General features: G+C 44.0%; 1 protein-coding gene across 1 annotated transcript in view; it reads left to right on the plus strand.

Moving 5' to 3' along the window:
- The window catches only part of LOC310879189 (uncharacterized protein), a 131,276-nt gene that overhangs the window by 25,658 nt on the left and 89,243 nt on the right, over positions 1–16,375 (plus strand). The window contains exons 4-5 of the mRNA XM_083793650.1: positions 2,358–2,411; positions 12,042–12,095. Coding sequence (XP_083649776.1) covers positions 2,358–2,411; positions 12,042–12,095 — 108 coding nt within the window. The remainder of the gene's footprint in view (positions 1–2,357; positions 2,412–12,041; positions 12,096–16,375) is intronic.

Here is a 16,375-nt window from a genome sequence, read left to right on the forward strand (position 1 = left end):
TATGTATTTTTGTATATTCATGTCGCTGGCTTCCATTGAACGCAGCGCCCTGACATGCCCAGCTGTAATCACTCGTCATTAACCACCCTTGGTGACATCACACAGCTACTGACGGCCATAAAACTGGGACGAGGTGTAATGACCATGTCATTCAAGTCTAGTGGCCTGTCATTCCATGCCATTTACTGCTTTTTAAATGTCTCATTGTTGATCTGAGACCTCGCTGGAGGACAAGGCCTAAGTAACGCCACCATAGAAAACAGCCAAGTCAGTCATTCATGTGGCTTGTCATCTCCCCCATGCTTTGGCCCCTTGAGTCCTGAGTGGTTGTTTACTGACTCAGAGGACCACTTCAGCCATTTTCCGCCTTATCTTCGTATCTCACTAATTATCACTAATGCTAATCATAAGATGCCACTCATGCACTCTGCATCTCAGAGGTGGGCATTCCAGTTGCCTGCCTACTAGTGCCTAGTACTAGTAGGCATTACATCATCGGTGGGGATTCCAAGCTACGTTTCCGTAGCTTGGAAACTATACAAATAATAATAATAATATTAATGTTTTCAATCTTGTTTGGAATCACCACATACTGTATGTATATAGGCTTGTTTCTGAACTGTCTACATTTTGAAGTCCTATATACATTATTATACGAAGAATAGCGGAAATAGCTGATCTATAATTAACATCGTATTGGGATCTGAAACGTGGTTTCATTATTTATTTTTAATGTTTCTTATATCGTTTTTTCAGCTATAATGACATGCTCAGGTTTAAAGGGGTTCATGTGGTCTCTCATTTACTACCTCATTACCTCTACAATTTGAAAAATCTGAAGTCTGCTTAGCATTAAGGATGTACCAGGGTGTGCTGCTTCACACCTTCTGTAGGGGTCAAAACAGTGACGGCTTCCTGACATAAACATGCTTCCTGGCTTAATTGGGAGGAAATAAAATATCAGTTTCTCTAAGGAAGGAAGGTAGGAAGGAAGGCAGGAAGGAAGGAAATAAGAAAGGAAGGACTGAGCGTGAAAAAATAATTCCAGGCAGAAAAAGGCGGCCCTCACCAAAAGTAAAAAAAAAAAACGAGTCTGCTCCCTTCTGTGAGCGCACGGAAGCATATATTATGCTAAAGAGCTGTGTTCCGGAGGATCTTGTCTTCACGATCAACATCAGATTTGGCTGTTTTTGTGTATTATTTATTTTGTGTTTGTGGATGTTTGAATGACCTGTGTCTCTCGCAGATGTCAGTTGTCTGAGATGTGATGATAAATAACTAACTGTGAATATAGAGAAAGGTCATCAGGTGTGTAAATCCAGTAGAATCCTACCTCTCTGTTGTTCTAAGCATCAACTTGTAACATTATAATAACTATGCATCTACCAACACTGCATGTCTCCTCTCACCAACCCAAATTGGGAGTTTATGGCACTTTCACCTTTACATCAGCGTAGACTCCCATGGGTCCATCTATACTATGCCCCCTCCTTTGTTTCTACACCGAGTTTTCATCAGATATTTAAACGGGGGGGGCCATAACTATCCAAACATGGAGCAGGGTTTTTAATCCACATTTACGTTAATACGGTCCAGGGCTTTGAGCAGTTATTGGGTGTTCTAGGGCTGCCCTCGGGTGCCCACAGTAGCCACAAACCCGCTGTTATTCTTCACTCCCCCCCCCCCCCCCCCCCCCCCCCCCTCTTTTCTGATGAAAAGAAAATGAATGAATAAGTGCTGATAAAAAAGCGAGAGGCATCGGGTGGGGCAGGAAATGACCTGTTGGTTATAGTGTTTTTCGACAGTTTCCTGCCCCACAACCTGTCAATCCCCCTGATTGATAGGCTGACCTTTCTGTGCCTTGGGATGGAATTACATCAGAGAAAAAGTAGTGTGTTTCTTTTTTTTTCTTTTTTTTTTACTCTGCCACCATGCAAGGCCCGTTTTCTGAGAGGTGGGGGGGGGGGGGGGGGGTGACTTCAGAAAGGTACAAAGGAGCTATAGTTTTCAGAGAATGGACCTACCACACAACCCTAGTGTCCCACATTCTGGGAATGTCATAACATTCAGCGAAAATAGAAGAGCATTCAGAGAAAATAAGACCGACATTCTGCGGAAATAAAAGAACATTCGCAAAAAGAAACCCATAATAGGGTCTTAACTGGTTTATGGTGCATGAAAGTAGGCTTTGCTTGGGTTATCTACTAATCTTATCACTAAAGTCAGTCTTTAGATGCATTATTCATAGCCTGAATGCCACATGGAGTGTTGTGACAACAGTGAGAGAAAGAGAAAGTGAAAGTGGGTGGTTAACTGATTACCTCTCTATCTCTCTCTATCTCTCTCTCTCTCTCCAGGGACCGGCAGGACCTTCAGGGAAACCAGGCCAGCCAGGCAAGAGGGGTCCTCGGGTGAGTCTGGGTTCTGTCAGCCTGGGGGGGGACAGGCAGACGAGGGGGGGACAGGGGGGGGTGCTGTTTGGTTGACCTCGCTCCCCTTCATCAGCTGGTCAGTTTAATGTCTCCAACTTCCATCGCCAACCCTTAAGATACATCAACACCTGTCTGGTGTGTTCCCTGTCCTGTGTGTGCGTGTGTGTGTGTGTGTGTGTGTGTGCGCGTGTGTGTGTGTGTGTGTGTGTGTGTGTGTGTGTGTGTGTGTGTGTGTGTGTGTGTGATATCTGCTACTGGGGGGCTGAGTTGCAAAACACAAACAGACTGCTAATCACCCCCCGGGGAGGGGAGGGGACCCTGCTGACAGCATTGTACCACACACACACACACACACACACACACACACACACACACACACACACACACACACACATGCACACACGCACGCACACACACACAGACACACACACACACAGAAGACTGTCTGTGTCCTATAGGTTTGCAGACAAAGTCTCAGACCATTTTCTGTAATTACAATAATAGCCTCCTGAGCCAATCCATCCCATCAACCCCCCCCCCCCAACACACACACACACGCACACACACACACACACACACACACACACACACACACACACGCAGTTTTGGTATGGAGTCAGATTGACCCTATTCAGCATAGGGCTGTGAGTGGCTGACCTCCCACCTCCGGGCATAAACAGGAAAGCTCCTATAAAGAGGGTCTTTCAAAAGGTTCCCTGTGTGCCACAGGATGCCCAATAAAAGCACTGTAAACACAGTGAGCGAGCACATGGCTTCCCTGCGCTCCCCTCTCACTGACTGAGAGGCTGCAGTATACACACACACACACACACACACACACACACACACACACACACACACACACACACACACACACACACACACACACACACACAGTCAAATGCTGACTTGTTCATTTAAAGCCGCATTCTGCGATTTTCACTTGGTAGTGGTGTCAACCAGTAGGTTTAAAAAGTGCTCACGTTTTTTTTTTACTTGAGTAAAAGTGCCAATTCTAGAATATAGAACTGCTCCGTTACAAGTACAAGTCCCGTGTTCAAAATTGTACCTGAGTAAAAGTACAAAAGTATTGGCCTCAAAATGTACCAAAAGTAGAAATTACTAATTATGCTGAACAGTCCCAGTTTCAAATGTCTAAAAATCTTTGGAAAATAGCTGATCTACAAGCTCACAATGCGACGCATTGTGAGCTGAGCATTGTGTATATTTTCAAATGGCCAAAATGTATAGGGCTGAAGTGGTTAATGTATGTTTTGGACCAAATCTACAAAGTAGCTAGTAACTAAATAGCTCTGGTCCATATCCTTCTACGATTCTGCCCTGCAGCATAAGGCTATGGGACTTTCGGTTTTAAATCTCAAATGGAAATCAGACCAGCCTCTCCTCTTTAGCGTGAATAAAAAGAATGTTTATGCTACTCACCAAAACAAAGGCGTGTTGGGTCATTAGAAAGCCTACTTTCCTTAGTGGACGCACTCTGAGCCCCCCACCACACGTATAAACGGTACTTTTTGGCCAAAAAGGGGATTTTGTTTCCACCGGAAAAAGAATACTTTTAGTTACTCCACTGCGCTTTCTACCGATATTGCCCAGAAAATTGCCTCATAGAGAAAATGTTACCTCTGGTGAAAACAAATCCCTTTCTGGCCAAAAAGTACCGTTTATACGTGTCGTGTGGTGGGGGGGCTCAGAGTGCGTCCACTAAGGAAAGTAGGCTTTCTAATGACACAACCCGCCTTTCATTTGGTGAGTAGCAAAAACATTCTTTTTGATTACGCTAAAGAGGAGAGGCTGGTCTGATTTCGATTTGAGATTTAAAACCGAAAGTCCCATAGCCTTATGCTGCAGGGCAGAATCGTATAGAAGCAGTAGAAGGCTATGGACCAGAGCTAGTAACTAAAGTAATTGCAGCGGAGTAAACGTACAATATTTGCCCCTGAAATGTAGTGGAGTAGAGGTAAAAGTACTGCAAATTTGACATACTCAAGTGAAGTGCAAATACGTCAAAACTGTACTTAAGTACAGTACTTAAGAAAGTGTACTTAGGTGCTTTCCACCACTGGTGTCAACCCGTGGGTGCCCTACCCGACAGCAGGGGTTCATTCAGGGGAAGGGTAGGGACCCTTCAACCCTTGCAGATGTGCTGCTTATATTGTATTTACATACTCTACCATACAGATTGGTTCAAATCATGTGTTATTCGTTGCAATACGTTCCATATCTCAGCTTTAAACCTGCGTGCGTGCGTGCGTGCGTGCGTGTAAATTGATAAATGAACGCTGTGTTGCAGAAAGCTCAGTTGACACCTCGCAGGAATGAAAAGTATAATTTCTTCACAGGCACGGCCTCTGTTCTGACTGCTAGGCTTTGTTCACTTTAGCGTACTTCATGGGGGATCTATCATAAGAATGGGTTATGTTTTTCTCCGTCACTGTGAAACTCCAAACGTCCTGGAAGGGGCTGAGGGAACCCCCACCATTTAAGAGCCACAAGGACCTCTTTGTCTGGCTCTAATTAGAGTTATTTAAGCTGCAGCCGCACCTCACACCCTGCCTCTAATAGTACACAGCAACAGGAATTAATTTAATGTGCTTTATTTTAAAATAGACCCTCATAGCCATATAGGTCAATGTTTATACTTTGACGTTGAAATGAACCCGGATGATTTTGCTGTGTAGTTATACCATATGAAGCCCACGGAGCTACAGGCTACAGCCTGTTGTTTTAATGGCAAACCTAGCCTCCCACTGAGCCCACAAAGATTGGACTGTGTGCTTGGCGTGTAAGAGAGCGACCCGGCCCAGCCTCAGTCGAACCCCATCCCACACCTCAGCAGCATTTTACCGGCTCTGAAACCTGGGAAGATTATTTAGTACATATACACCACTGCAGGTTATTCATCAAAACAATGTCATGTCATTGCACACGTCTGCGATGACAATAAAGCAGTGGTTTTCAACCCTTTTCACATCAAGGCCCATTATTTTTTGGCATTTGAGCCAAATAAAGTGAGAGTGAAAATGAAACCAAATGGACCCGTACGGGTCCATTTGGGTTCATGTTACGCTCTCAAGAGTTAAAGATGGTCCCCATCATTTAGCTGGGGACCACCTGGAACCTCCTCAAGGCCAACTGGTGGTCCCCGGACCTCTGATTGAAAACCACTGTAATAATTGAACTGAATTGAATTGAATTGAATTGAATTGACCTATGTATTTATAGCGTTTCACTGACAAGATGGAACCTGACCTCCAGTAACCCTGTTAAGTGTTAAATAAATAGAGCACTGAGACAACCTACTGGGAAAGGCTTCGGGTTTCAACAGGCTTGGCTGAAGAATCAAAACTTTATCCTGAAAGAATTTGGATGAAGTGGGTTCACACACACACACACACACACACACACACACACACACACACACACACACACACGCACACGTGTGTGTGTGTGTGTGTGTGTGTGTGTGTGTGTGTGTGTGTGTGTGTGTGTGTGTGTGTGTGCGTGTGCGTGTGCGTGTTTGTGTGTGCATGCGAGCGTGTGTGAGAGAGAGTGTGTGAGAGTTATGTCATTTACGTCTGCTAAGCCCATATTGTAAATCCAAACCTCTCTCCATTCATTGGCAATATGTACCAACCAGCCACCATTTACAGTGGGCCAGACATGCCACAACAAACACACTGGTGAACTGCTTGTGGCAGCATTGTCACTGGAAGTGACTGCTTTACAAAAGACCAACAGTAAAAAAGAAAACAAGACACTCTCGGTTAAAGAAAACACTTGAAAAGACATTTCGCTTGTGATGCTGATTTACAGATGTCCTTCCCAAACATGCCGACGACGTCTAACTTTGACCCCACATTCGTTCTGTGAACAGACACAGACACAGTAAAACGTGAATACATATGCACACGCACGCACGCGCACTCACTCACTCACTCATACTATAGTGCTAATCTCTCGCAGACGTTTGTGCCTGTGTGTGTTGTTTATGACCTGCTTGGAATACATAAAGAGAGAGCGACACGGATGAAGCATTCCTATAAACAAAAGCATTTCTCAGCTCTAACTGCTGTTGCCATATACGCAAGCAAACACTTAAACATACTGTATGAACCCTGAAGCCTGATTTATGCTTCTGGAAATAGCCGATCTACAAGCTCACCGGGTGTCACACACGCAACGCACTGTGAGCTTGTAGATCGGCTATTATAGTATAGCTCAGGCTTTTACTCACTTGCACAGACAGACACACATGATCTAAAATGCCGCCTGAGGGCCAGATGAAAGAGGTATGGTTTTGATTTAGCCGAAGAGATTGTCTTGTTGATTGCTGAAATAATCATGTCGGCATCCAATTTTGCACTGCAGGTTCGGCATTCCTCCCTGGATGGGACCGGGCCTGCAGACAGCTGTGCCTTGTTAACTTTTGAAGAGTTAGTCAGCAACAACGCTATAAATGACTACAGTGAAATGCTATGGCCTGATCCATGCAGAGTTATCCATGGTTGTACAGGAGAAAGTTAAGTCACGCGCGCGCTCAGGTTTGTCGTCACAGAGGGAGTTCCTGGAAGCTCAGCCTGAGGATTACCGCTGCAACACGACACAGAGGGCACCATTGAACCCCCCCCCCGAGCCCCACTCTGAACCTTCACCTCTGACCCCACACACGTGAGTGTGAGATTGCTGTCACCATGGCAACCCCATGTCCACATGAAGGTGTGTGGCATGGTCTGGTGTCCATGACGACCGCTTTGAGGTTGTCGCAGACTGTCTGGTCATGTAGAATGACGCTGGTTGGAAACTGTTTGCAAAGAGGGCTAGGTTAGGTGGATACAATGTGATGACTATGCACTGTATCCATGTAGGTAGGGGTTTCTGCCCATCTTTCTCTCTGACTGGAGCTGTCTGCCTGTCTGGAGCCTGCATGGGTCAAAAGATCCTTTGTCTTTGGGTGAGAGAGGCCGTCATCCATCATGCGTCACGCTTCCCACCAAACAGTTCCTCAGGCATAATAAAGACTATATAGGCTCTCAGAAACTCCTCGCCGCCGACTCACCTACACTTACAGCTAATTCAGAGCAGCTGGAGTCTGTTAGCAGCTCAAACCTCAAGCATTAGCAGACGGTTCGTTCGGGGAAATGGCGATATAAAGTACTGAAATACTTAATCTCCGATGGATGACGGTGAACACAGCTCTGTTGGCTGTGAGAACCGCCGGTGTTCCATTGAGGTCACAGCGCTGAGGCTGGTTTTGGTAGCACAATGGCGACAGATCGGCTTCTTAAGGGGCTGTGTAATCCCTAGTCTAAGCTGTGTATATGGATCAGTGTCCCATGGAACATAACTGTAATATGCTCCAGGATATTAAAGACACAGACCTCACGCCGAGTCTCTGTTTTTGCAGCCCCCCTGTTTGGCAGATCTCTTACAGTGATGTACCAGCGTGCAGTCAATCAAATCCAAACCATGCTCTGTTTGAATTGAATCTTTATTGCGTCATGCTGACGGACGGTGCCCACTGAAATGAGCCAGGCATCATTTCATTTTATTTCATTTATATAATACTATGCTTTAAAATTATGCATACGTCTATGGGATAACATTACAGTTCGAACAACTGTTACTACATAATAAAGTGACTGTGTACGTGTAAGTAATACTTTGGATTTCCTGCCCATTAAATATTTGGCTGTTTCGCTTTTAACCAAACAGGCAAAAGCTTCTACAAGCTCACAATGTGATGTGTTGTGAGCTTGCGTATCAACTATTTTGGCTATTTGTTGAAGTATTGGGCATAAAAGGTTAATTAAGAAAAGGTTTGGGGCCTTAATGCTCTCTGGATTTACCCCCCGTGCTGTCATTTGGCACGGCATCACACAGAATGCCTTTCATGTTTATATGCCGGCTGTATACGGTATATCTTTACAAGTCTAGGTTTATAACATAACTTGTTAAATGATCTAGCATGAAATATATGCTATGTTTTGCACTATCGTGGGAATCTAAATTGGTCAATGATGCCACACATACATATGCATGATCCACATTTAACAACCAGGAAAGTATATGTTTTTTTCTTTTACTTACGTCTGCACACATGGTGTTCATGTGCAAATGTAAGTATAGATTTAACAACAGATATTTATATGCCCCAGAGTGGGCCCTATGCAGGCTGCCATAACTTAGAACATTAGGAGCTATTATTTGTTTGCATTGCGGCCACTTTTGTCTCATTTTAGAATCAGTCTGAATTTCACAAAGTTAGCAGCCTTATTACCACAGTGACCAGAGTTGACGCACTGCATCAGAAGTCGGTGGTTTCTGGTTTGATAGCCTTCCCACAGCCAGCTGCATGCCTGTGCTCTGCCTTCCAATTCCCTAATTAGACACCTGTTGTATGAGAAAGTGACATGGCAGACATAACATGCCAGTGCTGCCGATGTAGTGCTGTAGGAAATGTCAGTGCCAGCAGCGAGTACTACAGCACTGCCCAAACTGTGGTCCACCACAAGTTTAATTTGAAGCCTATAATTCAAAAATGTGTAGTTTGTGGAAGTATTTATGTGGGGAACAGCAGCTTCCTTTAACACTGTCTGGACTCGTGCACTCCCATGGGAATTGCAGCTGTGTATGCTGGAGGAAATAGAAAAAATATTTAGTTTGTGTGAAAATATCACTTTCATGATCATCCAACGTTTTTAATCAGTGTGGTCCCATCAGGAAACCTATTAGTAAATAGTGGATATCAGGAAATCCCTCTGAATAAATAAAACGTGTCATAAAGAGCTTGTATGTTGTCCTTCCATTCCACGCATACAGTAAATCCCTTCAACGCGAGTGGCGCCACCGAGTGGCACGCTATGTAGATCTGCTGTTTTTCAATAGCTAAAGGACAACATAATGCTAACACCAAAAGGGGTTCCCGCCCAAAATGGTGATGTTTTGACTTACGACTGTCACCAAATGCCTGCTCAATGGTGGAAAACATCGAGTCTATATGCAAAGTGTCTTGATACAACTTGTGATTTGGCACTATAATAAAATTGAATTGAATCTGTTTTTTTGTTTTCTTAGACAGGACAGTGAAGAGACTATAGAGACAGGAAATGGAGTGAGGGCAGAGCCAGGGCAAGACATGAAACATAGGTCTCGAGCTGGGAATCGAACAAGGAATGTTGCAATTATGTGGTCGACGTGCAATCCGGTCAGCTGCTGGTGCACACCAGTATGTCTAACAACACAGACCTCAATGTCTCTTTTCTGTGTGGTCACTGGGCCAGTTTTGAGTTTTGGTTACAGTAGCTAGTGTTTTCAGAGGCGTAATTACTATGGGCGCAGTGGCCTCACTGAAGTGTTCTGTCTCACCTCGGTGAAACTCGCCTACGCGACTCTCTCGCCGTTGGTCATGAGTCTTTGTTTGCCCTTCTCTGGCATGCGTGAACCTTGACCCCCTCTTTAGGGGGACGAATGGGGTCCCGGCCCGGGATGTCCTGCCACGTGGAGGGCAGTCACGAGGTCAAGGGGGCGATAGGAAAAAAACCTCCGTCAGAGGGGAGGTGACGTGGAGTTGACCCTCTTCTTATAGGCTGTGTTCAGGCTGCAGGCCAATCTGATTTTGTTTCTCAAATCTGATCTTTAGGAGTAGGCCTGACAGCAGTGATCAGATCGTATTGATGTATTATTCAGTCATCCTAGACCTATCTGCATTGGTCAGGGGTCATCGTCGTGATGGTTTGTGATGGACTTTTTTTGTCAAAATTAAAATTTTGCCCACGGACATACAAAATGAGTGTACAGTAATAGTTTAGTTTAGTTTAGTTTAGTTTATTTGATCATCCTTCAGTTTCAAATACAATATTTAAAGACAATGAATGTAAGCCGTTATGAAAACAGAACAAAACCGAAAACATGAAGATGATCAACAGGAGTAGGCAGAAGCTAAAAGCTTATAAATGCCTATCCTACTTACAGAACATGAAACGTAATACTCATTACATTAACGAGAATTTCACCCTTTTTCAACGAGAAATGTCAACGAAAATACACAAAGAGCTAGCCCTGAAAGACCATAACGGGTCTGTAACTCTTCATTCAGTAACTGGGTTTTATGATACAAAATAAGAACATTATACTGGTGTGTCAAAAAGGAAATCTTTGCCACTTTGCCATGGACACATTTGTCCGTGTATGGACATGGTCAACATTTGTCATTGTTTGTCGACATTTTACGAAAATATCAGATGTACTTCATTTCACAGTGAGCTCACATTGAGGACAAAATGTAGGGCTCAAGTATTTAAAGCGTTCCTCATTTTGCTGGGGACCACCTGGAAATCCCTCAAGGACCACCCTTTGAGAAGGACTGGCCTAACCCATTCTGACCGGGCACCCATTTTGGTGTTGGCATCATGTTATGCTTTAGCTATTGAAAAATAGCAGATCTACAAGCTCATATCGCGCCACCGAGTGGCGCGATACGAGCTTGTAGGTCTGCTATTTTTGAAAAATCAAAGACACTTTTAGAATCTGATCTCAGGTCAGAATGGGTTAATAATGAAACTGTCAGGATGTAATAGACATTTTTAGAATCTGATCTCAGGTCAGAATGGCCTAATGATCCTAGAGGGGAAGAGTCACTGAGCCTCTCAAAACCATCTCTCCAGAGGGGAGAGTCATTGAGCCTCTCAAAACCATCTCTCTCTGTATGAATACCAGTTTCACGGGGTGACTGGGTTCACATTATCAGTATGCCACGACTCTAGACATGGGTTCGTTTGCTTAATTTCACATGCACGCACGCACGCACGCACGCACGCACGCACGCACGCACGCACACAAACACACACACACACACACACACACACACACACACACACACACACACACACACACACACACAGACACAAACTAGCAGGGCTGCGCTGCCATAGGGAGGCTGTGCAGTGTGAAGGCAACAGGATGGGGCAAAACCACATCCATATGATGGAGGCTCCTTCACTCTGTCTCCTGCAACCCCCTACCCCCATCCCCCCCACCCCCACCCCCCCAGTCCCAAATCCCTAACCACCCTCACTAACACACTCACGTTCATGTTTAGGAAAGAGGTTTTAGAGGTTCTCCAGACAGCCTTGGCCCCCTAACCTCCCAGTCTGAATAGTGGCAGTCTACCTCAGCAGCACTGTGTCAATAATACCGCTGCCGTAGGGCAGTAACCTTGTATGTCCATATTTCAATTTGCTCTGTGTTTTTGTAAATTAACGCCCTACTTTGAGTGTTGCGCAAAAGTATAGCGAAAATAGCCGACACGCCGTAAACTTGCAGATCGGCAATTTTCAGTAATTTGGAAAGGCGGTAAGGGAAAGTGTGCCTGTGGGTTTCATAAATATTAAACCAATAGTGAGTATTAACAAGAGCTTGTGACTAAATAATGCTACATCCATTATTTTGAACACATTATTATTTTTCTCCAATTTCCTGAAAAGTCTTGAACATGCAAGGTTTTCCCCCGACGGCGACGGTATGGAGAGTGATTAGGATCTCAATGAGCATGTTATGATGTTTTGACCCCCTTCTCTGTCTTTTCCACAGGGTGCTGTCGGTCCGCATGGCAACCCAGGCCGATCTGGCCCACCTGGGCTCAAGGTATGTTCCACATATGAGTCTCTTTAAAGAGCCAGGCAGTCCCCATGGCTTTTCCAGTCATCAAACCTTCCAATTGTTTATGTACTCGTCTGGGCCTTTTCATTTAATGAGCGGGTCAAAGTTGTTCTCTCGCTTGTAACCCAAATGACATGACATTTTCAACAAATCCCAGGTAAGATGGACCCTGTAAGCCAATAACAGTAATATAATTTGAATGCTGGGTCATCTATATTCACATCTGGCCACTGTAGCGCCATATAAAAGCTATATTGAAGCGATGCATCATTTTAGAATGTGTGCTACGGTAACCACTTAACCCCCAGCAACCATATTCTGGTGGAAACATTAGCCAGAAATAGCAGATCTACAAGCTCAGGGTTGCGTTGTGAGCTTTTAGATCAGAATCGGAATCAACGTTATTGTTACATCACAGTTTTACAAGCAAAATGTGGGTGAAATTCCTTTTATCCCATCGTGTCATCTTTTCTCCCATCGTTCCCATCGTGTCATTTTTTCCAAGAAATACAAGAAAGGGAGGAAGAGAGGGGGGGAGGGGGCGGGGGGGAGTAAGGAGATCATGGCAGGAAAGAAAAATGTTTGAGTGCTTTTTTCCACAAAAAGTACAAGTAAAGGGTTTCAGATAATTTATCTAGTTTCACAAACAGCGCAGCTGTTGGGTTTCTCTTATCTTATCTTGTTTACAGGCTGTACAGAGCCGTAAAACCAAAGGGTCTCTTTTCCACAAATACATTTACACATAGGGCTCCATCTTACCCCTCATCCCTAAATTCCCTTATTTGTCTTTTTTTTTTTTACTATTTTAAAACATTAAAAAATAGTTCAACTAGCCAATCTACATCGACACGTTGTTAGCTTGTAGATCGGCTATTTGTACTATTTAAAAAGAAAAAAAAAAAGGAAAAGATGGCAAATAAGTTTAGGGATAAGGAGTAAGTAAGATATAGGGCATTGTATCTGAGATAATATATGTGTAAGTGTACTGGGCATTCAAGGTGCAACGTTATTCACAGTGCAACATTAGATCTGTACAGTATAGTACAGTATAAAGTGCAAGTAAAAAGCGACCCAAGTAGTAGACCCAATTCAGGTACATTCATTAAGTTCAGAGGGTTTATGTGGTTAAGACAATGTCCAGATTCAGCTAGATATCTTTAACCGCTTTCAACCTGGCATTCCAATTTTAGCCACGTCGTTAATCGTTATAGGTGAAAGCTTTCAAAATGTATTAAATAAATTACGTACGGTATACAAATATAGGGCTTAAGAGGTTGTCAAGGAAAGGCAGACTACAATGTCTGGGAAAATATACTACGCCATTAACACTCAATTAGTGCACTGTGCTTGCACGCACGTGGGAGTATGCTTGAGGATGCGTGTCTATGTAGAAAACATAAAACAGGATGCCTGTATATACTGGATGTCGTCTCTGTCGGGGGTCCAAAAGTTTTCTTTTCCAGGATTCAAATTCAAAAGTAGCAGATCAACAAGCTCAAAGCGAGCCGTTTCGCGCCACGTTTCGAGCTTGTAGATCTACTACTTTTGATGCTGTTGTGTGACTCTAGTATGCTCAAGTAGGGCGTTACCGTAATTTACGAAAAAAACACTAGTTAAAATGTGGAGATAGAAGGTTACTGCCTGACAGCAACGATATATAATGCATGAAACAAGATGCAGGTGTATGTATAAAACGGAAAAAAAGGATGCAGGTGTATGCATAAAACATATATACTGTAAAAGAGGATGCATGTGTTTACAAACTGTGTAAAACAGTGGTTCCCAAAGTGGGGTCCGGGGATCCCCAGGGGTCCTTGAGGAAGTTCCAGGGGGTCCCCAGCTAAATGATCATTTGGAACCAAATGAACCCCAACAGGTCCATTTGGTGCCATTTGTACACTCTCAGAGTTAAATTAACATTGATTTTACATTATAAATTGGTGTCCCAGAGATAGAAATGCCATTGAATGGGGGTCCCTGGAATATCTTTTCAAATTTCAAATTGGCGGTCCTCGACGTGAAAAGGTTTGGGAACCAGTGGTGTAAATCATAAAGCAGGATGCATTCGGATATGTACAGTATAACGCATAAAAGGATGCATTTGTATACTGTGTGGATAAAACCACCCGTTTCGACTGTTATCAAACGACAAGATCGCAGTGATCACTTAGGATCAGTACGATTGTTTTCGACGAGTATGGGCATGCTCTGCCGATTTGATGAAACGAAAACCCGGGAAAACGACAGGATTAAGGTTGGCGAACATGCGTTAATATTGGGAACCGCGCTGCAACATGCTTGCGGTTATGTTTAGGTGAGGGGCGGCAGTGGCTCAGGGGTAGAGTGGCTGGATTGCCAGTTCGATCCCGGGCTCCCCCAGAGTTAGTGTCGAAGTGTCCTTGAGCAACTCACTGAACCCCTAATTGCGCCTGATGTGCTGGTTGGTGCCTTGCATGGTTTTCCCGCCGCCATTGGTGTATGAATGTGTGTGTGAAAGGGGGAAATGTAATGCACAATCTATGTAAAGGGCCTTGGATAAAGGCGCTATATAAATGCACCATTTACCATTTATTTACCATTTAGGGTATGAGGTGGCTTGTCATTTTCAGTAGGCTCCCAGCATGTCCAGTAGACCGATAAGATCGGTTAACGTGTTAATGCAGTAGGTCCGATCGGCTAGATAAGATCGGCGTAATAAGTAACCTACTGGGAATTATCGGTTGAATTTCGGTCGAAACGGCTCGATAAAACATAGAACAGGATGCATTGCGGTACACAATACAGTACACTGTACATGCATGCTTACATAAAACAGGAGGATCAGTGACTCAGCTGGAAGTTTCCACTGAGTGAGGACAGTCGACCGAGGGAATTCAAAGTGATTTATCAGAGCTTCAGGGAAACGCATCAGGAGATGGAAACTGAGAACCCCAAATAAAACTGTTTCATTTTGATGCGTGAACAGGGAATGACCCTCTCTCTCTCTCTACCCAAGACAAATCCTCTGGGTTTGTCATTGTGATTTCCACCCGCAAAGTGTATACTTCAAGCAAGTGTCATCTGCCTCCGGTAATGAGGAGCATCACCTATATTTAAGGCTTGTAATGAAATTTGATCTCACCCCAAAATGTCTTCTTCACCAGAAAACCTACATCCACATATCTTTATTGATATCAAAACCGATCACATCTCTCCACAGGCTGGGAGCGTCATTTCCGGTTGGGACGTCATCCAAAATGTTCCCCCCCCATTTAAGCCGATCAGATCATAAATCTTAAAACGTGAATAACTCTTGATTTAAATCATTCCGTCCAATTCTAAGCAAAGATTATGTTTTAGACGGATCGCGTTAGAATTAATCATACCTCCCGTTGTTGTCGGATCGCCTCGGGGGTGGTTTGGCTACATCTAGCTACTGGGATAGCGCCTGGTGCGTCGCTAAATGTGTTCCCTTGCCCCGGGCGTTCGGGGTGTTAATAACAAGCTCAATCACACATGGTAACGTTGGTGTTGGCACCACTGAGTCACCGACAGCCCTTATTCCTGTAAAAGCACTTAACGCTTAAAGAATGATGATGTCAGCTTATTTGTACACAACACTGAGCCAAACAACAAACAGAATGATAACAGAGCACTGTTGATGGAAAGACATGACGCGACCGTTAGAGAAATCATCGTTGAACACAGTTCCAGATGTTTAGGCCAGTTGTTCCCAACATGTTCAGCTCGAGACCCTAAAGGCAGCGCAGCAGGCTACATTTGGAGTCTCCTCATGAGCTAAACGGGGCCAGATCAATTTAAAGTAAGCAAGAACAACACATGGTAATACATCAAATACATAGATATAGTCATCACGGATCATAAGCAAGCTAAGAGCCTAACATCAACAGTTACAACAGTAGAATATCTGCACAATGAAACTATGAGTACACACTAGAGTGCTATGTTACAGATTACCGAATTACATTCTGAATTCAGAATTTAAACCCCATTTCGCAGTGAAAATAGCCAATCTACAAGCTCTGATAGATCTGCTATGTTTTTCTTTTCTTTTTTTTATTAATGAAATCCTTTTGAAGACAAATAGAAATGGATGGATCCAAATGGATGGATTGGGTAACACTGGTTCTGAGTGAACTGCTTCTGCAGTAGGGCAGGTGTGTTGAAGGAATTATTCCCAAAGTGTTTGAAGTCCAGGGGCGCTCTTTCATCATGGATAAATGAAGCAGAGTTGTAAACAGCAGGAGTCCAGGGGGGAGAGAGGG

This window comes from Protomyctophum parallelum (genome assembly GCF_964188405.1).
Source record: "Protomyctophum parallelum genome assembly, chromosome: 21".
Taxonomy (NCBI): Eukaryota; Metazoa; Chordata; class Actinopteri; order Myctophiformes; family Myctophidae; genus Protomyctophum; species Protomyctophum parallelum.